Source organism: Thamnophis elegans, chromosome Z (assembly GCF_009769535.1).
Source record: "Thamnophis elegans isolate rThaEle1 chromosome Z, rThaEle1.pri, whole genome shotgun sequence".
NCBI classification, from domain to species: domain Eukaryota; kingdom Metazoa; phylum Chordata; class Lepidosauria; order Squamata; family Colubridae; genus Thamnophis; species Thamnophis elegans.
Genome location: NC_045558.1, coordinates 54,991,141 through 55,016,658, shown reverse-complemented (window position 1 = coordinate 55,016,658; position 25,518 = coordinate 54,991,141). Strand labels below are relative to the sequence as shown.

Here is a 25,518-nt window from a genome sequence, read left to right as displayed (position 1 = left end):
TGGAGTGGATGCCCAAGCCCTTGGTGGGGCAGGGAAAATAGGTCCAAGGGCTGTGGGGACCTCAAGGGGCATAAACTAGAGCACTGGGTGTCTCAAGGGATGGAGGATAACTTGGGAGCTTGAAGCAGGTGTAGCTGATCTGCATTAGGCCTCCCAGGTTATCCTCACTCCTGAGGTATCCAGTGCTCTGCTTACAACCTGGACAGTTATTTAACAGCTGCAGCAGGGAAACATGGGATTCAGCGAAGTCATTTTCTTAATGCTTGTCATGACATGCAACTGTAATGGGCATGCTCTATTGCAATTATAAATTGAGGCACATTTAGCTTTCATTTTACATTAGGCAAAGGTTTTATTAAATCCCAGCAAATTATGAATAAACTTTAAAAACCATCTCATTTTCCTATTAAATATTTGTGTGATTGCCAGGGAGCAACAAGTAGAATGGAATATGAAACAATTGATTCAGAATTGGGGAAAATATGTGAAGGTTGTGTACTTTCACCTAATTTATTTCATGTATAGAATAGTAAATGCTACATTAGAAATAGAAATAGCAATTAAAATAACTGAGATCCAGCTTTAGATATGTTGATGACACTACTTTTTTGGTTGCAAGTGAGAAATATTTCAGGAATCTCGTGTTGAAGGGGAGGAAAAACTTTTTTAAATGGCCTCAATATTTTTTTGGGGGGGGGAGAAGAGCCCTAATTTGTCAATAGTCAGTGCCAACCCCATGCAATAGGTGAACAACAAAAAGTTTTAATAAATTCTGATCCTTAAAAACCTTGGGTATAGATCTTTGAAAAAAATGACAGAATTTTGACAGTGTTTGCTCTCCAACCGTGTTTAAATTTAGTTTATGAACGTTTCATTATCAGAATAGGTAACATCATCAGCAGGATTTTCTTGTCCTACTCTCCTTAGCTTATAAATATCTTGTGTGATCAGTTGGTCCTTTGATTGGTTGATTATTTGGGCTTTGGAGCTATATTTAAATTCTGAGCAGCTGATTGATTATCTTGTGGATTGATCGTTTGAATGGTCTGGTCTCTTACATATTCATATGCTGGATCTAGATCACTGTGCCTGTTAATTGCTCCTTTGGTAAAATACAAAGATTCAATAAATTCATGTGCATGGCGGGTGCTGGCATGGCCAATGATTTTTGTTCCTTCCCAATCAAACTGGGGTTGTTTATTATCAATGGGGTTTGAGATCAGGGATTTTGGGTTGTGCTGTTTACCTGCTAGTTGATGTTAATGAACCCCTATTTCAAAACACTTTTTTGTTTGTCCCATATAGAATTGGTTACAATCGTTGCAAATGATTTTGTATACTATGTTGCTGTTGTCTTCCTTCTGTATTTTGTCTTAGATTTTGTCTTAGATTTTGTCTTTTGTCTTTTTTCTGAGTGTACATGTGGGTTTGTGAACTATGCAGTGTGTTTTGACTCTTTTGAAAAAGGTCTGAATGCAGCTCTTGTGTGCAGTGAGGTGAGTGCTTGTGAAATTTAGAATTTGGTCTGGGTGGTTGTTAATTCGCTGCTATCTTGTCTCGTTATGTTAGTATATAGGTCATTGTTCTTTTTCTTCCTCACATGTAAAACTGATCCCATTTATTGAAGCCTGGTATTCTACCAAAGGAGCAATTAACAAACATATTGATCTAGATCCATCATATCACTACATAAGAAACCAGATAATTCAAACAACGAATCAACCAACAAGAGAACCAATCAGCTACTCAGAATTTAAATATAGCTCCAAATGAACAACCAATCAAACAACCAACAGACCACACTGGCACACAAAACATAAGCTAAGGAGAATAGGACAAGAAAATCCTGCTGATAATGTTACCTAGTCTGGTAATGAAACGTTCAGAAACTAAATTGAAACAAGTTTGGAGAGCAAACCACTGCCAAAATCTAAAACCCAAGTTTTAGTATTTTCTGTTATTTGAAAATGACAGAATATTTATCTTTTGTGCCAGGAGAAGACAGTTATTAACTGTAAGTAGAATAATCAGATTGCAGATAAATAAATGAGAAGTAATTCTTTGTCATAGTTGAATCTACCTTTAGAGTGGGGACCCCATTATTGAAAAAAAAAATTAGAATGGAGCCATGTCATGTCATTATATAACACAGCAAGATATTTTATATTTTTCTCAAAATGCAGAAACTGTAATACATATGTTTTGCTGCATCTCATATTAAGTAGTAAGTAGTTTGACTGATTCCTTACTTAATCTTCATAGTTGTAGCCAGACATTAATGGTTTCCCATGTGTGTGTTTTTAACCTAAACTGTTTAATCTCTCTTAATTTACTTTAAGGTACACCTCTGTATGCAGCTCATTTCCGCCCAGGGCAGTACGTGGACATCACTGCTAAAACGTCAGTTCCAACTCTATTTATTTATGTCCTAAAGTTTTAAGTACAATTTAATTAGCTTTTCTTAGAAGTCTTCTATTTTTAATTAAGCTATTAATAGGGTGCTCTTCAAACATTTGAGTAAAATATAAATAAAATACACTAATGAGTTTTTATAAATATAATAAATCTGCTCCTGGAAATCACATTTTTCCCCTACTCTAAGACAAAATGGTGTTAAATTAGTTCTGAGGTGGGTTGTCAGTAGAGTAAGGCAGTTCAGTTACAGCACTGAGAAATAAAGCAAGGTAGTTTATCTATCGCTACTATTTCAAATAATGGTTATTGTTTATGAAACAGCCTTTGTAGTATAAGTAGAATTAAAAATTAACAGGTCTGATTTATAAAACTTTCTAAGATTGAGAGAGTAATTGGCCTAAAATCATCTAGTTTCTATGCTTTCAACTGTTATAACAAATCAGCTGTCATTCTGGTTCTTTACTCAGATGTATATACAGGAATTTTAGTTTCTGTTGTGTAAAAAAAAACAGAACAAAATTTATTGAAATGCCTTCCCACTACAGTATGATTTATAAGTTAGTACCTTTGTTTTTTAACGACACAACTAAGAAGTAGAGATTTATTGTATTACTAAGTTTAAGCTTGTTGTATTAGTTCAGTTTTGTCTTTATTATCTGATTTCTTTTTTTCCTATCTTTATAACTTACCAGTGGTAGAAAAGTAAGAGGACCACTGTATTTATTAGAGTTAGGATACTTTTTTCTCCTGTTACTTAACTAGTAGAATGATGACCTCCTCAGTTAAATGAATTATTCAGATTCCTTAGCTTTACTAGAAAAAGCACAGTATTTTATTATGGAACAAGCTAAAGCAGATTGTCAGTCAAAGCATTATATATTTAACTTTTTTTAACATCAAGTTAGTTTCATATTCTGTATTGAAAAATAGAATTCCACATGTAAAGAAATGTGTATTGTGTTAACATTATGTCTAGTGAGATAGAGCACATAAATGCAGGATTTATTCCAAATATAAGGAGAATACAGATAAAAAAAGTCTCTTAAAGGTCTGAAGGTCCCGAAGGCAATGTATTAGTTTTCATTGCCTAATTTTTCATCATGTGAAAAATAGGTCCATGCGATAAATGTATTACATTGAAAGGATCCATAAGAGGGGCAGTGTAGGTAGCACAATAATAACTAACCATCTACAGGCTCTTAACAGCTGAAGATTTCCATTTTTGTATTCTTACAAGTTCTTAAAACTTGAAACAGACACAGAAAGAAAAATGGTTCTAAGAGTACTGCCACTTATATGTATGCAATTTGTGTGTTGAAATTGCTTTTCGATTTTATCCCATCAAAGTCACTATTTATGGACTATGTGGATAATTCCCATCTTTGCTGTTTTGTAAAAAAGGGCAACTAGATGAAAATACTGAAATGGACATTTAGTTCTTTGCCACCAGGAATTATATTGCTTGATTGAACTTGACATATATGGTCAACAATCCAAGATTAAATGTCGTTGCATCATGTTTTGGCTTTCTCTAAACATTTCTCCTTTAATATATATACATATTTCTTTAAAATAGCTTTTTGTTCACAAAACATATTTAATTGATTCATAAACTGGAAGTTCTCCAGCAGGACAGACGTAGGGGTGTGTGGGCTCTTAAGAGTCTCACATGAACCCTGTCTGACAAACCATCTCCGAGATCTTTTTTAGATTGAAACCCTCCTGGAGGAGGGGCGAAGAAAGGGCAGCATCTCATCAGACCCAGGGGGAGGCAACAGTCCCTCACAGGTTGAAGATTTGCCCTCTGAATTGGAGTAGGGGCGGCAGCATGGCAACATGCTGCACGAGAAGCTGCCTTCCAGCCAAAGCAAATGAACAGGAGTGTGAGGAAGAGATGAAAGACTGATAAGAAAATTCATCTAACCCACAGCCATAAATCAAACTTGGAAAAGGCAAAGAATCTTGAGAGAATAAATAATATTGATGATCAGATCGGGATTTTTGAAGAAAGAAAGAAAGAAAGAAAGAAAGAAAGAAAGAAAGAAAGAAAGAAGAAACTAGCTGCAATTTTGGAACTGGACATTAAGAAAGAACAAAAGACCAAGATGGCTCCCGTCGCTCTTCCCCACAGCAGCTGAAGCAGAAAATTTAAGGTGGATCAGAATTCTGAAATAAGAACTATATAACTAACTGTAACTTTGGAACTGGACATCATGGAAAGCTGGGAATTTGAAAAATTACGTGAAATTAAAAAAATATGCATAAATCATTAAAATCAACCCTAAACAGAATTGTTTTTTCCCCATATATTTTTATTATTTTTACATTTAAAACAATGCAGTACCGCGAAGTTGGAGTGACTATACATTCACATTATATACAGCTAGTCACAACTATTGACAATTAGCCTACTTAATACATTATCAATCCTTCTGTCCAATTACAGTATATACAGTTTGTTCCAGTCTTGTCACCTTGTCTTATACCAGTCATAAAATCTATTCCAGACTTCAAAATATTCTGATTCCCCTTTATTTTTAAGTTCAAGAGTGAGCCTATCTGATTCCACACAGGCCAACACTTTTCTGATTATATCTAGCTCTGATGGTGTATTTTCTTTTTTCCAATATTGTGCATAGGTTATGCGTGCCGCAGTTAGCTGAAGCAGAAAATTTAAGGTGGATGGGAACTCTGAAATAAAAACTGTATAACTTGCGATGATTACATTCTGAAGGAGCAGCACATGACAAAGCTCAGGTCATTTCTTGTTTTAGCTTGTTAGCACACAAAGTCCACAAAAACAGAGAAAGGGGAAATGGAACATTGTGCTATCTTTTGTATTTGGAGCCATGTGTGATCCACTGCTCTTGTAAATTATAGGGTAACTTTTATACAGTGGAGTTGACACGTCCTCTGTCAAGGAACGCAAGTCCTTGCAAGTCCCCTTCCAACTTGGCTACTTGAAGTTGCATTAGTAAGTTGCTAAGTTCCCTAAGTTTTGATAGGCTCTGTTAGGTATTCTGGGAAACCTATCAAGTCTTTTGAACAGTGCATTCTCCACTGCTTCTGCTGACCCATAGCACTCATCAAGTCTGTCCCAGATGGTTCTAAGGCCTGTTTCAGGGTAGTTTATATTTATTGCCCTGATTTGCTTTGCATGCTCAGCAGATTCATTTCCAAGCCATTTCATTATTAAATCCATCTCTCACTATACGACAGATCCAAGTCTCCGATGGCATTTTGGAAGGATGATCACCAAGCCCAATAGCTTTCTGGACAATTGTCGAACCTTTCAAGTCCTTGTGTGACTAGCTCACATCGTGCAAGGAACTTGGCAAGGTCTGTGATGGTTGTAGCCGATTGTGCATTGCTGTAGTAAAAAGGTGTTGAGTAGTCATATCTTTTGGGAGTCTCCAGTTTCAGCTGGTCCTTTTTCGACTGCTCTGGCATGAAGGCTATGGGATCTTATGGAATAAATTGCCGGTCAAGTACCTTGGATGTGAGGAGTCTGCTATCACATGTGCAACTTTGCTTGAAGCTTTCTCCTTTGTAGGCTTGGGGCTTGTCATTAGCCTGTAGTGGTGCTGAGTAGCTTGTTTCTTTAAAAAGTTGTCTTCCCTATCGAGGTGGGAAGGAAGTACAAAGGCTGACATTGTGGTGTAAAGAAAATAATCTTATACTTCACACCAAAAAAACTAAAGAATTTACAATTGACTTCAGAAAGAAGAAAGATGTACATTTACCATTGCACATAAATGGCAAAGAGGTGGAGAGGGTTGGTAGTTTTAAATTTCTGGGCACTTATATCTCGGAGGACCTCTCATGGACCATGAATGCTAACATGCTTGTGAAGAAGGCACAGAAGAGGCTGTACTTCCTGAGAATGCTAAGGAAGATAAATCTATCTCAGCATCTACTTCTGTCCTACCATCGCAGCACTATTGAGATATACGGCATTCTTGCATGGTATGGGAGCAGCTCTGCAGCGGATAAAAAAGCTCTACAGAGAATCATGAAAACTGGCCAGAATATCACTGGGCTCCAGCTGCCAGCCCTTGATAACATCTTCGCATCTCGCTGCTTGAGGAAGTTGTATAACATTCTCAGAGACTTTTCCCATCCTGCTTACAATCTTTTTAGACTATTGCCTTTCTTACAGAAGATACAGAACAATTAAAACTAGGACCACACATCTTCTGAATAGCTCCAAGGTATGGTGAAACTGAGGAAAATAGGGATACATACAATGAGACTCAAATATAAGAAAGATAGCATTAAGTTGCTACTGAACATAAAAATGTTCTGTGTGTGGGATGTTGGTTTGTTTTTGGATGACTTTGTACCACAGATTAAAATGGCTGCTTCTGCCTTCTCCAAATGCTGAAGGAAATGGATTCTGGATTCCCAGCGTGCACTTGGTTTGAGTGCGGGCTGATGGGTAAATGGGCGGAGTCAGCTTTAGACAATGTAGTTAGGGCATATTTGTCTCTGGCCACTAGGAAACTTATAATAAACTTATAATAGAAACTTATACTAAAGTTATAAGTTTTGGCATGACAAGTATGGTTCCTTTTTTTCCTCTATCTGAATCAGAAGTAAAAGCTGATAAATAGAGTATATTTCAGTTCTAAAAAGATGTTTAAATTTTAATGCCTAAAGTGAGTTTGCTGGTCAGGTTACAAAACTCATTTTAAATGTTTAATTTATTTGATAACAGTTATGGGTCAGTACAAAATAAATAGAAAATTAAAACATATAATTCCCAATAATGACTAGTGACAAGTACAGTAGTATAGAAATCTGTGAAACTATGTATGTCTAATAAAAAAAGCCATAATTACCAACAAACAATTGCCTTGTTTTGTTGAAAAAAAGATAACTAAAATCTGCCAACTGTTAACTTATTCTGAAAGGTAAAAACAGTAGTTTTATTTTTAATTAGCACATACAGGTTTCACAGCAACATTCTATAAAAGTCTTATGCTGAATATTCAACTTATATAATAACTCTACTAGAAAATATAATTCTGCTATCAAATTGGTTTATGAATATTTAAAAAAATATTTAACTTGGCTTGCTTGCTTTCAGAATTGGCAAAGGTTTCCAAGGAGTCATGAAAAGATGGGGATTTTCTGGCCAGCCTGCTTCCCATGGCCAAACTAAAACACATAGACGACCTGGATCAATTTCTAATTCTGCAAGTATTCTTATTATCTATATTATGTTGATCAGTTCAAAGAAGATACAAATTTAAAGCATATACTGAATTGAGACATCTTGGTAATATCAAAATCTTCATAAGCTAAATTCTGCCCCCCTACAAATTGATAGTGATACAGATTCTGAGTAAATTTTATCACATTTCTTGAAAACTCTATAAATTGCCATGTGGAAACCTCTCTATGTGCGTAATTATCTGTTAGTATAAGTTAGTCCTTGACGTAATAATGACCACAGTGGAGCCCCAAATTTTGTTCATAAATTATGGTAGTCATTAAACAAAGGGCCTTGCAACTACCTTGCTCAACAACTGCAATCCAAGCTCTCCCCATTGTATGACATCACCCACTGATACACAGTAACCTGCTGTAGGTTGGGAGGCATCACCAAGCTATACCGACTAGCTTCACAAACCCTTTCTGCACCATAGCAGATCTATTTACTTTAAAAAGCAACTCATTCCATTTTCCACATGGACACATTCCCATGATAGTTTGGAAGGTTTCTTCCCCCAGAATCCACCTCTTTTGCTAGAATTCTTCTTTTTGGAGGAGAAAATGCTAGGGAAGCCAGCATTCTGAAAGGCTCTGCACTAGCTTCACCAGTGGTTTCTCCAAATTTGAGGTTTGTTCCTCAAGCACATGGGAGGATTTCCCCTCCCTGCAAAAAGGGGAGGGAAAATCCCTTGATACACAATGGAACAAATGTCATTGTGTGAAATCCTTCAATAACCAAGAAAGAAAACTCCCAACTCCATTTGCGTAGAAATAAAAGTACTTTTACTTGTTATGAAAAGAAAGCAGCGAAAGAAAAGCAAAATCTGAGCCAAAAAGGTGCAAACATACATATCAAATGTTTACCCAGCACCCTCCCCCATTACCCCAACCCAATGTCCAATCTGCAACTCCCAAAGTGTCATATGGGGTGCATCTTCAAGTGGCCTCATTCAGCTGGTATATATAGACGGCCTACCCTGACCAAGCCCAAACACGAGCCATCAGCATGCGCAGAAGATGGTGAGAACAAAACTCCCTTCTTGATAACTCCTCCAGCACCAGTAATTCCCTCCTAAATACCACAAGCCCTCTCCCTCCCCATTTCTATGGCAGCCGATAACAAGCAAGCAAAGTAGAGGCTGACACAAATCCTCATCTCTTGTGTTTGAAATTTTCACTGCCAATTTCCACAGAAACCAGTAAAGAATATAGCAAATACCAATCATATGATCACAGGGCCCTTGGCAATCAGTCATAAACACAAAGGTTGCCAAGCTCTCTGATTCATAACTGTTGTTTTTGGAAGTTGTGGTTAATTTGAACTGTTGTGAGGCAAAGGCTCATAAGTCAAGGATATTAACAGGGAAGAATGCAATCATACTAGTCATTTAATGGGCTCCATTCTTCCATGGTACTCCTATGCAGGATAATAAAACCAAGTTTTGTCTAACTTTACTTTGATTTTTGAGACAGGGTGTTTCAAAGGTCTTCAAGGGAAAGAAAATGCCAGGACAATTAGGAAACTTCTATCGGACAACTAGGGGACTAAAGGTAAGGCTGCTGAAGAATATCTCATCTGATATGATAAATTAACTTCTTAGTGCACAATGATTTCTGTGTAATAGTAAAGTTTACATATTTCTCTCAAGAAATTCAAAATAAGTAATTGAAGAAGCCACTGTCATTTCCACCTGACTTGAAAAATAAAGCCTTGGTTCTCATACGATGAAAACATTACACTTCTTCAAAGCTAGAGAATGACCTTCTTAATCCTCTTTTTGCCAATGTGGCTGTTAATGGAGTCCAGAAATAAAGACAAAAGAGTTTCTCACGTGGCTACCTTGTCCAAGCATAGTTTATACTATTAAAGATTATCCACCACTGGGCTGTTGAACAAATTGAGTGGTATATAGATGTATGTATAAATTCAATAATCCCTGATCATATTTCTAAGTGATCAGAAGCTGACACAAGCTTTCTATGGCACAAAGATAATCATGAAATCTATAAATTTGAATGCAGAAAGTTTCTGAATTGCTGAAGAATGCTTAGATAGGCTGTTATTTAGTGTTGCAAACTACTTATTAGAATTAGAAATAGAATTCTTTATTGGCCAAGTGTGATTAGACACAAGGAATTTGTCTCCGGTGCATAGGCTCACAGTGTACATACAATAGTGATATATCATTATCATAGTCATTGTAAAAAAATATTCATAATAAAACATTCGATACAACAGCAATAGTCATGGATACTAAATAAGCAATCAACATAAATCATACTAGGATACTAAATAAACAATATAAATTGTAAGATACAAGCAACAAAGTTATAGCCATAAGAAGATAAGGAGATAGGTAATAGTGAAGATAAGAATAGTGATGGTAATATTGCCTTTCTAGATAGTTTGACAGTGTTGTGATAATTAATTGTCTAGCAGAGTGATGGCATGGGGGGCGGGGGAGGACTGTCTTGTGTCTAGTTGTTCTAACATGCAGTGCCTTATAGCATCATTTTGTGTATAGAAGTTAAAACAGTTTTATGTCCAGGATGTGAGGGGTCTGTAGATATTTTCACAGCCCTCTTCCTGGCTCGTGCAGTATACAGGTCCTTAATGGAAGGCAGATTGGGAACAATAGTTTTTTCTGGAGTTCTAATTATCCATTGAAGTCTGTGTTTGTCTTGCTTGGTTGCAGTGCCAAACCAGACTGATGCAGATGACAGACATATTTAAGGGAATACAAACTTTTGTCCCTGCCATATTTACAGATGTCTCATAAACAACAACTATATAACCATTTTTACTTCTATTGAAAGAGATTACATAGCTGTCTTTTTCTTAAATTTCTGTTCTTCTAAGAGAATTCCTCATAAAACATGTCTTTTTCACTTAAAAAATAAAGTTAGCTATAAATTAATAATAACAAGTATTAATTCTTACTGGGTGATTTTAATCTTACAGATATGGCAGGTCAATGTGAAGCACAATATTTTATATGTACATGGAAGTGTTCCTGGTCATAGGAATTGCTTAGTAAAGGTAAGTTTGGTACTTAGATATGAACAGAGAATGGCTTACAAAATACTTAATTTTCTTATCAGAGTTACATAAGATCCTCTGTCACAAAGATCTCTGCTTATTTTCTAGTGTTATGTTAGAAAAAGCTAAATATTACTACTCTTACCAATCAAGTAAAGCCTTTGAAGATACCTTTGTTTGTTCCATGTGTTATAATTATATGCACATACAGAAACCATTATTATATCTTTACTTAAAAGCTACAGAGCCCAAATATATATAAAGCAGTTTGAAATGTATGAAAGCCATACAAATAAGGTATCATTTCCCTTTTAACAATTTAAGAATCTTGCTGTCTAACTCTTTAGAGAAAAATGTCAAAGTTTCTTGTTTGCATATGTTATACAAGCGAAGACTGAAGTTCTGAGTTTTTGTTAGCTGTCTGAAAGAGAAATCAAAGGTGAAACATTGAATAGCATGTACCAGTGCATTGCTTGTTCAAAGCAAGCCAAAATTCTTTCCAGTACTAGATTCCCTTTATTTGCAAAAAAATGTAATAAGACATTACAGTGTTCAATTCAGTAATAAAACATAAATACTCCACCCCAAATTAAAAGTTATTCAGATCCTTAGTAGCTGTACGAGCAAATGTCATACTGTCACAGCCTTATATAGAGAATATGATAGTATCAACTACTTATGATATCATATATAGAATAGAATAAAGCAGGAAGGGACCTTGGAGGTCTTCTACTCCATCCCTCTGCCCAAGCAGGTGACCCTTTATTATTTTAGACAAGCAGCTGTCCAGTTTCTTCTTATAAACCTCCAGTGATGAAGCACTCAAAAGGCATGCTGTTACACTGTTCTTACTTAAGGAAGTTTTTCTTGATTTCTGAGTTGGTTCTATCCTTGATTAGTTTCGAACCATTGTTGTCCTACCCTCTGGTGCTTTGGAGAATAATTTTACCCCCTCTTTTTTGTGGTAGCCCCTCAAATATTGGAATACTGCTATCATGTGATCGCTAGTTCTTCTTTTTTCAAGACTAGCCAAACCCAAATCCTGCAGCCGTTCTTTATATGTTTTAGTCTCCAGGCCTTTGGTCATCTTAGTTGCTCTTCTCTGAACTTTTTCCAAAGTCTAAACATCTTTTCTGTAGCGTGCTGACCACAATTGATTGCAATATTCCCGGTGTGGACTTACTAAGATTTTACAAAATGGTACTAATAAATACTAAAAATGATTTTGATTTTATGCCTCTGTTTATACAACCCAGGATTGTATTAGTTTTTTTGGCTGCTATTGCACATTGCTGGGTCATATTCAAGTGATCATCCACTAGGACTCCAAAGTCCCTCTCACAGTTACTATTTTTGAGCCAGGTCTCGTCTACTCTACACATTCCTTTGGTTTTTCCTGCCTAAATGTAAAACTTTGCTTTTTTTCCACTTTAAAATTCATTTTGTTGGATAGGGTCCATTGTTCAAGTCTGTCAAGAACTTTTTGGATCCTGAGCTTGCCTTCTAGGATGTTGGCTATTCCTGCCAGCTTAGTGTTATCTGCAAATTTGATGAGTTCCCCTTCTATTCCCTCATCTAAGTCATTTCTGAGGATATTGAAGAGTTCTGAATCTAAGATGGAACATTATGGTACCCCACTGCTTCCTTCCTTCCATGTCTATGTAATATCATTAAGGACTACTTTTTGCATACGGTTTGTCAGCCAGCTAAGAATCTATTTGATGGTGATGTTGTCTATTCCACATTTTTCTAGCTTACCAAGAAGTAGGTTGTTGTCTACTTTGACAAATGCCTTACTGAAATTTTAAGTATACTATGCCCACAGCATTTCACTGGTCTATTAATTTAATCACTTTATCAAAGAAAGAAATAAGATTGGTTTGCCATGATCAGTTTATAACAAACCCATGCTGGCTACTAGTTATATATGTTTCTAAATAGTTGTAGATCAGTTTTTTGATGATATTTTCAAGGATCTTCCCAGGTATTGATTGTTAGCTGATTTGTCTGTAGTTTCCTGGGTATGTTTCCCCCCCCCCCCTTTCTTGGCGATGGGAACCACATCAGCCCTTTTTCAATCCTCAGGTACTTCCCTGACACTCCAGGATTTTTGCCATCTTCAGGCTGGTGTTCTCGGCTTAAAGTGTGGTCAGAGAAACACCCCCACAACATGAATAAATGTGACGATACCTCTCGCCTACTAGACATCTGGAAACTAGCCCTAGTCAAAAAACGAACCCCACCAACCACTCAGGTCATTACAACACAAAAGTATACACTAGCCTGAAGATGTCGAGTGAGACCTCGCCGAAACATTGCCAAGACAATATCAATCTTACACGGGAAAAGACCTGAATACAAGACCAGCATACCTACACCCGTGAAAATCTACAAACACACACACACACACACACACACACACACACACACACACACACACACGATATATATATATATATCTTTTACAGCTTTCCATTATCATTTTTTCTGATTTCGGCTTTTCCATTCTATTATTTTATACATATTTTTCTTGGTTTACTTCCTCATTTTTACAATATATACATCTGTATACAATATTTCCATCTTTACTGCTTTCTAAATATATGCCATCGCTTTTCATTGTGTTTGCTATGTGTTCCTTATGTATTGATTTTATCTCTCTTTTCAAGCCAGTTATACCACTTATTCCATATTTTGTACTATTCTGTTTCCTCTCTATCTCTTAGTTCCATCGGTTGCCCATTTGTGAGCATTCTAACACCTTTTTATGATTTCTGCATTTGATGGAATGGTTTTTAGTTTCCAACTGGGCATATGAAATTCTGGCAGCAGTGATTATATGGAGCATTAAATATTGGATATCATTACTAATATTTTTTTTATTATTCCTAGAAGAAGCAGCTCAGGGTTCATGTCAATTTTTCATTCTATTATTTCTTCTAACCATTTTTGAATTTTAGTCCAGAATTCTTTGGCTTTTGGACATGTCCACCACATGTAATAGAAGGTTTCCTATTGGTGGTTACATTTCCAGCAGTTTGGAGATCTATTTGGAAACATTTTGGCCAATCATGCCGGGGGTAAATGCAGCATTGTCAATTTATAATTTTTTCCCAGTGCTCCAATTCAATATTATACCCAAAGTTTTTAGCCCAGGTTATCATTGTTTCCTTCACGGTTTCCTCCTCTATTTTGAATTTTAACAGACAACTGTATGCTTTTGTAATCATTTTTTCTTCTGTTCCTATTACTATTTTGTCCAATTTTTGTTGTTCATTTTGAAATCCATACTATTCTAAGTCCTTTTTGTAGTTTGTTTGAATTTGTAGGTGCGGCCACACCTAATTCAATTCCTTGCAATTTTAACTCCTGATTTGTTTTTTAAGTTTTCCTTGCCCATCCAATAACTCGTATTCAAATCTATTAGATTGGGTTAGATAATTGCTTCCATGGTTGATATCCATCTGGAAATTTTTGTGTAGAAGTTTATTTTGATTTTCATCCATATTTCTAGTAAGGCCCCTCTTAGCTGATGCCTCTCAGTCATCAATATTCTTTTATTTTAAAGTACTATCCATTCTTCGAGCCATGCTACCGCTGCTGCCTGATAGTAAAGCTTCCAATCTGGGAGGCCAAATACTCCTTAATTCTAGAGTCCTGTAGTAATTTTAATTTTATCCTAGCTTTTTTCCCCAGCCAAATAAAATTTAAAATTATTTTATTTAGTTCCACAAAAAAATTTTTTTACTGGTACAGTTTAGAATAGAAATAAAATTTTTGGTAGGATATTCATTTTTATGGTTGCAATTCTTTCAATAAGTGATAATTGTAATTTAGCCCAATTTTCCAAGTCTTTTTTTATTGTTGTAATAATTTTGAATAATTGTCTTTTTTATGGTAGAACATTTAGCTGTTAGCCAGATTCCAAGATATTTTACCTTTTTAACTATTTGCATTTCCAATACTCTCTCTAATTGCTCATTTTGCCTTTGTGTAAGATTTTTAATCATTATCTTTGTTTTATTTTTATTTATTTTTAAGCCTGCAACTTTACCAAATTCCTCTACTTCTTTTTTTATTTAATAATCTTTTATTTAGAATAAACACAACATCCTTCTTTACATGCTGTAGAAAGTGTATCGGTTGGTTACAAAAAGACTTTCGTGCATCTCTTCCACAGTCAACAAACATATGTATCTCATCTCATATGTATTTGATAATTTCTGTATTTCTGAAAATATCTTTTGCAAGCTTAAGGTTTTTTTTATATCCAACTAGAGCCGAGGTGGCGCAGTGGTTAGGGTGCAGTACTGCACTTCAGCTGACTGTTATCTGCAGTTCAGCGGTTCTAATCTCACCGGCTCAAGGTTGACTTCCTTCCGAGGTGGGTGAAATGAGGACCCAGACTGTGGGGGCGATATGCTGACTCTGTAAACCGCTTAGAGAGGGCTGAAAGTCCTATGAAGCGGTATATAAGTCTAACTCCTATTGCTATTGCTAACTAACAAACACAGCTGCTCTAGCTTGGAAGGTTAATAAAATTAAGCATAGATTCACAAAAATGTTTTGTTTTCACTTTTCTCTGGTTAAAGATATATTTCAAAGGGACATCTGTTTGCTTCCCTTCTTATCACTCTCTATAACCAAGCAGTGAGACCTTGTAGTGCCAAGCCAAAACAATCAGTGAAGAAAAAAGTGTTCGGTTTCCAATACACAAATCTTCCAGCCTCCAAGTAGCAGTATTATTGTTGCAAATTTCCTTATTTCTTTTTGTATCTTTTTTGTATTTCAAGTTAGAAAAAAGAGACCAATTTTTAAATGGGTTAGGAGAACACCCACAGTAATGAAAGAGGAAAATTTTAGTCCATAGGTTACAGAGAATAATAAAAGAAAAGAATAGATAAGAATCCATTCGTTTTAAAAGTCTTGCATAAATTCCATCCATGAAGATAGCATTTTAAAAGTAAGATAATCACTGTCCAAAACCATTCCAATTCCGCTTGATTCTTCTGTTCTCCAATTTAAATTAATTTTAAGTTTTTTAAGAGCAGTCTCTTTTTAAAACAGTAAAAGTTCCTCACCAGCTGGAAACACTTTCTCTTTCTGTATCCTTCTGTTTTGGAGCCTCCCCGACTTCGTCAGCCTTGGCTGGATTTTTTGTCGCCTTTGCGATGTCTCTGAGGTCAGCAAGACGTATTCTTCCTGTTCACTGTGTCTTCGGGACGGTTTAGGTCCGATTGGACCACCCAGCAGCAAAAGTATCAGCTGCGGTCTCAGAGCATCAAGACTGCACGTCCGTATTGCCACGACGTTGGCCCCTCCTCAAATTCCTCTACTTCTTGAATTAATATTTTCCCTGTTTCAAGGGGATCTTCTATTATAAAAACCATATCGTCCACAAATGCCTGAGTTTTGTATTTTTCTTTTTTAATTTTTAACCCTTTTATTTCCTCTTTTTCCCTAATCCATGTTGTCTGACCCCTTAATTTATATTTATATTTGTCTGTTAGATCTCCATTTACCATTATTTTAGCTGTCTGGTTTGAATATATTGCCTTAATCATTCTAATAAATTTTTCTCCAAATTTCATATTAGCTAATTGTATAATAAGAAACTGCCAATTTAAATTATCAAAAGCTTTCTGCACGTCTACCAATACTAATACGAATTGTTTTTCTGGATGAGCTTCATAATATTCTAATACATTCATTATAATTCTTGTATTATTTCTTAATTGTCTTTTGGGTAGGAATCCGTTTTGATCTGAATGAATACTTTAATTTAATAGTTTTTAAGTCTTTCCACGATGATTGACATTAATATTTTATAGTCAACATTTAGCAGTGAGATTGACCTATAGTTTTGGATCAATTGATTATCTGTTTCTTCTTTTGGAATTAATGTTATAAATGCCTCAATCCATGAAGTTGGCATTTTTGCTTGTTCTAGTACTTCATTGTACAGTTCTAACATCATTTCCTCAAAAGTTTCTTGAAATTTTTTATATATCTCTGCGGGGATCCCATCTGGTCCTGGTGATTTTTTTTTTGTTTGTTTGTTTGTTTCTTAATTGTCTCCTTTATCTCTGTTAGAGTTATTTTTTCATTTACCATTTCTCTTGCTTCCTCTGAAATATTTGGTAGGTTTCTCTCTTGTAAATAATTTTGAATTTCTTTTTCTGAAATATTTTCCTGACTGTATAAAGTTTGAAAAAAAAATGGATTTTTTTTCTTCTGTCTTATGGAACAAATTCCCATGTTCATCCTGTAATTGCTGTATTAGCTTTCTGTTTTTTTCTTTCTTCAATTTGTAGACCAGCCATCTACCTGGTTTATTTGCTGTTTCGAAATAGTTTTGTTTCACCATTTTTATATTACGTATCATTTCTCCTTGAAGTGTTAGATTGATTTTGTGTTTCACCAAATCTTTCTCTTCTTTGATTTTAATATTTTGTGGTTCTTTCTGCAATACGGTCTTCAATTCTTTAAGCTTTTCCTATAATAATGTTTGCTGTTTCCTTTTTTTCTTATTTCTCCTTGCCACATATGTTTTTGTTATACTCCGCACATAGGCTTTTGTGGTATCCCATAGGTTTTGTAGTTTTGTTTGATCTTTCTTGTTTTCCTTAAAGAAAATATCTAATTCTTTATCCATCATTTGTATATATGATTTGGTTCACCAACAAAAGGGCGAACGACAAAAGCACACCCGACGAAACCGCAGTGACAAACCGCAAGTTCTAAACCATACCGATGAATGAGCGCTGAAGCATGCCGACAACAGCGTGCCGACAGAAGCGTGCTCTAAACCTAACCCTAAACCTAACCCTGACCCTAACCCTTACCTTAACTTAAATCGCGCTTCTGTCAGCGCGTTGATGATGTCGCAGTTTTAGCACCGCAGTTTTGTTGGCGTGATTTTGTCGTGCACGCATTTGTCGGGTCACGATATGATTTTTCTTTTACAATTCTCTGATTTAGCATCCATCTGAATTTTTTCCTCTGACCTTTCCATTTTACCATTAGTGGATTGTGGTCTGCCCATGTATTTGGCGAACTCTCCATATATTCTATGTTATTGATCAATTCTGTGTTCATCCATGCCATATCAATTCGGGACCACGAATTGTGCGGATGGGAAAAGAAAGTGTGCTGTCTTTTTTTTTTTATTTATCTGTCTCCATGCATCCCTTAAATTTAATTCTTGCACCATTTCAAAGAAGGTACTCTGTAGTTGTCGTCTCTTCTTCTTCTTCTTCTTCTTCTTCTTCTTCTTATTATTATTATTATTATTATTATTATTATTATTGTACAATTGTATCATAGCGGCCAGTTGTTTCGCCGGATTTGGCATTGGTTACTAGTCGGGCCCCACCCAGGGGCCTAGGACGTCGTAACATATTTTTGTAATATGCGTGCAGATCCAAGCAGTGCGGCTTTTTGCATTTGACTGATGGTGATTTTGTCAATTTTTAACTGTTTTAAATGTAATTCCAGTGCTTTTGGAATAGCACCCAGTGTGCCAATTACCACTGGAATTACCACTGCTGGTTTGTGCCATAGTAGTTGAATTTCGATTTTTAAGTCCTGGTATCTTGCGATTTTTTCATGTTCCTTCTCGGCGACCCTGCTATCACCTGGTATTGCGATGTCTATGATTGTGACCTTATTTTTCTCAACCAGTGTGATGTCTGGTGTATTATGCGCCAGTATTTTGTCGGTTTGTATACGGAAATCCCACAAGATCTTGACCATCTGATTTTCTGTGACTTTTTCAGGCTGATGTTCCCACCAGTTTGTTGCTGTTTTAATATTATAATTTTTGCACAAATTCCAATGGATCATTTGTGCTACTGAATTGTGCCGCAATTTATAATCAGTCTGCGCGATTTTTTTACAGCAGCTGAGAATGTGATCAACAGTTTCGTCAGCTTCTTTGCAAAGTCTGCATTTGGCATCATCAGAGGATTTTTCGATTTTGGCCTTAATGGCATTTGTGCGGATAGCTTGTTCTTGCGCAGCCAGGATTAGTGACTCTGTTTCTTTCTTTAATGTACCTGTTTTTAACCATAACCAAGTTTGTTCCCTGTCCACTTTATCTTTTATTTTTTCCAGAAATTGGCCATGCAGTGCTTTGTTCTGCCAACTCTCCATTCTTGATTTTATCACATCTTTTCTGTATTCTTGTTTTGTCTGTTGGGCCTTCAGTAGATTTTTGTTCTTTACTTCGATTAATAGATGTTCTTGACTTTCTTTTAAATAATCAGCCAGTGCATGTTTTTCTTCTTCAACTGTTTGCTTCACTTGTAATAATCCTCTGCCACCTGATTTTCGGGGCAGATATAGTCTATCAGTATCACCACGTGGATGTAAACTGTAGTGCATTGTCATTAGTTTCCTGGTTTTTCGGTCCAAAAGGTCCAAATCAGTTTGTGTCCAGTTAACTATGCCAGCTGTGTATCTTATAACTGGTATTGCCCAGGTATTTATGGCCTTGATTGTATTTCCACCATTCAATTTAGATTTCAAAATTTTCCTAACTCTGTTGGTGTACTCTCGTCTGACAATAGTTTTTACTTCTCCATGCTTGATGTTATCCAACTGCAGAATGCCTAAGTATTTGTAGGCTTCATTTTCTTTGCATTTAATTAGTTGGCCATTGGGCATTTCAATTCCCTCAGATGCAGTGATTTTGCCCCTTTTTATGGATACAGTGGCGCATTTTTCCATGCCAAACTGCATTGAAATATCGGTGCTGAATACTCGGACTGTATTTGTCAATGATTGGATTTCTATTTCTGACTTTCCATAGAGTTTCAAATCATCCATATATAGTAAATGCGAAATTTTTTCAGCTTTTTTGGCTGTTTGGTAGCCTAATTTCATTTTTTTTAAGATTATTTTTTTTAAGATTATTATTATTATTATTATTATTATTATTATTATTATTATTATTATTCTTTGTATTCCTATAATCTATTTTGTTGTCTACCACCGCATTGAAATTGCCTATTATACAGACATTTTCCCAATCTGATTCAATTATTTTCTTACGTAATTTATTATAGAATTCTTTTTGGTTTATATTTGGAGCATAAATTGTCACTAACAGAATTCTTTTTTGATTTGTTATTTCTGTCATTAAAAATCTACCTTTTCTATCACTAAATATTTTCCTCAAATTTAACCAATCTTTTATGTATACCACAATTCTTCTTTTCTTATTTTGTGCTGCCATATGCAGCTTTCCTAATTTGGGGCATTCTAAAACATTACCATATTTTTTCTTTGATATGGATCTCCTGTAGGCAGACAATATCCATATTCTGTCTTTTGAGTCTTGTTAATGTTTGTTTTCGCTTGGCCGGTGAATTGATACCAGTGATGTTCAAAGATATCATCTTTATTTTATTTTCCATCTTATATGTATGTTGGTTTTGGTCCTTTCCTTGTTCTTGTCTCGATTTGTGTTCTTGTCCTGGCTCCTTCTCTCTCCTGACGTTATGTTTCCCTTCAGTCCCTTATATCCTGCTCCCTAAGTTTTTCTTCTGATGTCTGTTCTTCCTGACTCTTATTTTCTGCTTCCTCTCTTACTATCTTGTTCATCTTTCCCTATTATATAGTGATCACAAAATTCCTGTGCCTTTTCCAGCGAGTCAATATGGGTTTGTTTTTTCCTGCCAGGTTATTAGCATCCCCTCAGAGATAAGACATCTAAACATCACTCTTTATTTGAGCAGTTGGGTCGATAGGAAATTGTAGTTTCTTCTCCGTTCCCTTATCCGTTTTGGTATCTGTTTTAATGTTATGATTTCTTTTCCCTTATAAACCAAAGACTCTTCTCTTGTTTTGCTGTAGACTTCATCTCTTGTCTTTTTTCTTGTAAATCTTACATGTATCTCTCTTGGAAGTTTATGTCTGCATGCATAGTTTGTGTGGACTCTATATACATCGTCCAAGTCATTTTCCACTTCCTGCTTGCTTTTTTGCAGAAGTTCAGCCAGGAGTTTGACCATTAACTTTGAAAGATCTTCCTCCTTAGTATCCATTATATTTTGGAATCTAAGATAAAACCTTGATCTCTCCATCTCTAAATTTATAATGGCCTCTTCCGTTTCTTTCTTTATCGTCATCATTTTACTTTCTGTTTTATCTAGTTTCTTTTCCATTTGTTCCGTTCTAGTTTCCACTGTTTTTATTTTTTGCTCATTTTGTATTATCTTTTCCTGCGTTGTACCAATTTTATCATCTGGTTTGTATATCTCGCCTTTCACCTCCCCCATATCACTCTTAAGTTCTTCAAGACTTTTTGTCATTATCTCCTGCATCTTCATCATTGTCTCCTGAATTGATATTAGGGTTGATTGCACGTTCTATAGATTTAAAGTGGAGCCTGATTTCTCACCTCCTAGCATGCTTTCTACTGAACGTGGTCCTGATGGGGATGCTATCATTGTGGTTCCCCCCCCCCCATTTTGATAACTGGTGGCTGTACTCGTCATTTTAATGTTTTTTAAAAAGTTTTTCCACAGAACCATACATCCCTGTTTTTTCCCCTTTATCTTTTTTTTTTGTCTTTACCTCACTTCCTCACAATTCTTCTACCTACTTCACTAAATATTATTGATGACCACAATATGGAACACCCTATGTTATAATACAATTTATACAATTTATAATACATATTTATACAATTGATCAATACAATTAATGATCTAATAATATGCTAATGATGGTCTAACAATTCTGACTAACATAAACAGTTATACTAATCTTAATCTACTTTTTATTTAATTATAAGAAATATAAAAATTATAGATATTGCATTTACTATGAGTAATACATCTAATATAATACTTATATTGCAGGTTTAATACCTTAAGTCTATTTATAAGAATATAAATATAAATAAATATATGTAATTTTTTTTTACTTGATTATTAAATTGATTATTGTTCTGACCCCCCTCTTCGCTCGTTCACAAACGACAGCCACACACACAGCTTGCAAAAGGAATGCCTTTATCAGTCCTGGCTCAAGCTGGCTGCAAGCCCAAAAGAAACATAGATAAACGGCTCTTACAAAAAGTCTTCACTCAAACTAAATGCCAAACAGAGTTACATGAATCCAGACACTTAGCTACAGGCTTCTCTCAAGGATTACACACAAACGGAGAACGACGAATGCTGTTGACTTCTGCAGCTAAGGCGTGGCACCATCAGTCTTTTATCTGCAGGAGAAGACCCTAACGAGCAACAGCTGCTCATTATCCTGCATCCCGAAACAACTCACAGGTTTCTGCTGAGTCACAACACTATCCGTCACTGCAGGGCCCTTCCCCCGGGTCTGACAGTCCGGATGCGGTCAGAATAGGTTGTCCATAAGATAGGCCCGCAATCATTTCCTGTGTGTCCTCCTTTGTTCTTTATGTTGAGCAACCCCCTTGATTCAATGTTCCCCAGGTATCCGGTGGCCACCACGTCTCTTTCCGGCCTGCGTGGCGTCGACACCCTGTCCAGGGTCCTCCACCCTCTCCAAGGCCGACCCACCAGCCCCCGTGCTGTCGGAGACTGGCGGTGGCTCTAACAGCTCTGGACAAGCCCTAACACCCTGTCCAGGGTTCTCCATCGCCTCCAAGGCCAACTCATAAGACCCCTCGCCATCTGAGTCTGGCAGCAGCTTCACCGACTCCTGCCGGGCCGCCACACTATCCCCCACCGCAGGGCCCATCCCCCGGTTCCGACGCTTGGAATATGGCCCAGAAGGGTTGGTGATGGCCTCCATGGAACACAGTCCCAGACACTGGTACCCCGCCGGGATCCTAGAAACGAAGTTCTGTGCTGCGGGGACCGGGGTCGGCAAGGGCTGGAATCTTGGAGAAGCCCTCCTCGCAGACCTGGCCCATTGGCACTGGACACATGACTCCACGCACTTCCGCACGTCATTTCTTAAATGGGGTCACCAAAACTGATGGGATGCCAGGTGCAATGTCCGGAAAAACCCCCAATGTCTCACTGCAGAAGGGCCATGAACCTGAGAGAGCACCCATCTACAGATGTGCCCTGCGATAGCATAGAGCCGGCCCCGATACTTCAAAAGATCCCCTTCCAAAGTCCACGGGGAAGCCGGCCCTACGTCCGCCTTTTGTCGCTCCACCCATTCGTCACCCCGCTGCGCATCCCATATCAGAGACTGTATGCTCACGGGATGATAAACTGCAGTGCAGGATGCGACGGGTAGAGCAGTCTGAGGTGGAAGCGAGTCCGCGGGGTCAGAGTTCTCTGATTTCCTAGGCAGGCATCTGCCCGGTGATTCCACACCCCACGAATGCACGCTACATTGTGCGAACGGGGTATCAAAGCCGCACAAACGTGCCGGTTGTCTGACAAAATAATTCGTTGCTGAGGGACAGCTGCAGTCCGTGCTACCCTTCTATTCTTCTTGGGGCAACTCCCCGCCAGGTGTCCAAGATCCCCACAGTAGAAACACAATCCCTCAGCACGTCGTCTGTCCATCTCTGTACGTGACACTCGAGGTCTGACAGCACCCAACTCCATGGGGTCCTCCCCATCCACTGCAGTCTCTTGATAAACTGGCATGCTAGTGGTCTCCTGGAATGCACGGCGAGGCCTTTGCCTCTGCAGCCGGGCGTCTATCCGGAGGCACAAGTGGACCAATGCGTCAAATGTCGGTAGCCTGTCCACCCTTGCCAGTTCATCTTGCAAGGCATCTGACAATCCATCTTGGAAAGTGTCCATCAGAGCTGGTTCATTCCACGCCTGAATTCACTTACATAGTCTTGCAGTGAACCACTCCCCTGCTGCAGTGACTTAAGACGTCTGGTTGCTGTTTCCCCCTTAAAGTATTGACAAAAACCCTGGAAGTCATCCAACAAAGGGCTCGGCTGAGTTAACAAGGGGGTAGCCCAACAGGCAGCTGTGCCTGAGAGCAAACTGATAATAAAACCCACCTTTGTCTAGTCAGTGGGAAAGTCCTCCGCTCTCAAACTCAGGAACAGCTGGCATTGTCCCAGAAACGCGGCAAACATGGCCTGATTCCCATCAAATTTATCTGGCATGGCTACTGGGCACTTCCTCCTTGGCTGGGAAAGTGTTGCAGCTCTCTGCAGCTGAGCAATTTGGTCAGCCAATACTGCTATTTGCTGGGTCAGTCTGGCGTTGTCAGCGTAAAGCTGCTCCATATTTTTATGAATGGAGGTTTGTTGTGGCAGAAGTTGAACTGTTCTGACAGCCCTCTTCGCTCGTTCACAAACGACAGCCACACACACATCTCGCAAAAGGAGTGTCTTTATCAGTCCCGGCTCAAGCTGGCTGCAAGCCCAAAAGAAACATAGATAAATGGCTCTTACAAAAAGTCTTCACTCAAACTAAATACCAAACATGAATCCAGACACTTAGCTACAGGCTTTTCTCAAGGGTTACACACAAACGGAGAACGATGAATGATGTTGACTTCTGCAGCTAAGGCGTGGCACCGTCAGTCTTTTATCTGCAGGAGAAGACCTTAACGAGCAACAGCTGCTCATTATCCTGCATCCCGAAACAACTCACAGGTTTCTGCTGAGTCACAACAGATTATGTTATAAAAATATCTAGGATATATAAATATATTATATAAGTTTGCTTTCACATACGCCTACGTCCACTGGGTATTATCTATAAGTATCTATGAGGATATATGAGAATCTATATGTCAGAGAGTATAAAATATGCAGATCTTTAAGGTATTCTATCTATGTAACATTTCAATTCTAGTTTTATATGAACAGCTATACAGTAAATAATATCTATACAGGATTTTATATAATTATATCAGGTTACTTAGATTGCACAGATTTTTCATTGTTACTGTTGCATCAGCTTCTCCTCCCTTAAAGTCCAAGAGGTTGCCTTCTGTCTATTTAGCACAGTCACTATCATAGTTCTCTCACTTTCCCTGCCAGATCAAATTTCCACTGTCTTCTTCCCAGGCAGAGGCTTCTTGTAGCTTGTTCTTTCCTTTTCTGCAATCCACAACATTTAGTCCCAGTCTAATCACAATCTCAGCTCGTGTTCTTTCTGCCTGTAATAATTTTCCAGCAAGTTCAAGCAGTCAGTATATTTCCTCCATTCCTTCTCTGAATGTTAACTCCATTTTCTCAAGGTTCCGCTCCCACCGCTAAAGTATTGCTTCCCCCCCCCACACACACACACAGACTTTGGAGACTCACTCAGCCATTAGCTATAGGTTTATACTTCCTGAGAGTCACACCTGTAAATCATTCCAACTCCTAAATCCACCAAAACTTCCAGTTGTTTCCCTCTTCTCGCTTCCTTCTCCATTTAAAGGGCTGTCATGCCTCCGGATCCGGCCATAAAGGCCAGTTTCTCCCACACCAGATTTGAGAGGTTTCTCCTACTATAACAGGGGCTGGCACATCTCCGTTATCCTCCAAGCTTCTCCTCTCTGACACTGGTCCCTCCAAGACTCAGCTCTGCCTTTGCAAGCCTCCTGGCATGGGAAATCAGGCAGAGAGAACAAAGAGCTGTTTTCCTGCTCCGCACCGGCATGACTCCACCCTGGAAGTCCGATACAATGGTTCTGAGATAATATCCTTCAGAACTCTGGAATGTAATGTGTCAAATTCCAGTGATTTATTTTTGTCAAGGTCAGATAGGTGTATCCTTACCATTTTCTTGCTTATTTCAATGTTTATTTCTAGTTTGTCTTTTACAGTAGTTTTTTTGGGAGGTTGGGAAGTTTCTGTTTGTGTGAAGACTGGTGCAAAGAATGAGTTAAGCAGCTCTGCTTACTTCCTACTGCCTGTTATTTTCTTCTCATCTTCT

At 37.5% G+C, this 25,518-nt stretch overlaps 1 protein-coding gene across 2 annotated transcripts in view; it reads left to right on the top strand.

The window, feature by feature from the left end:
• The window catches only part of MRPL3 (mitochondrial ribosomal protein L3), a 58,253-nt gene that overhangs the window by 11,462 nt on the left and 21,273 nt on the right, over positions 1-25,518 (top strand). For both annotated transcript variants that reach the window (XM_032236725.1, XM_032236726.1), the window contains 4 exons: positions 2,340-2,400; positions 7,505-7,613; positions 9,106-9,183; positions 10,595-10,672. In XM_032236725.1, the coding sequence (XP_032092616.1) occupies positions 2,340-2,400; positions 7,505-7,613; positions 9,106-9,183; positions 10,595-10,672 (326 nt within the window). The remainder of the gene's footprint in view (positions 1-2,339; positions 2,401-7,504; positions 7,614-9,105; positions 9,184-10,594; positions 10,673-25,518) is intronic.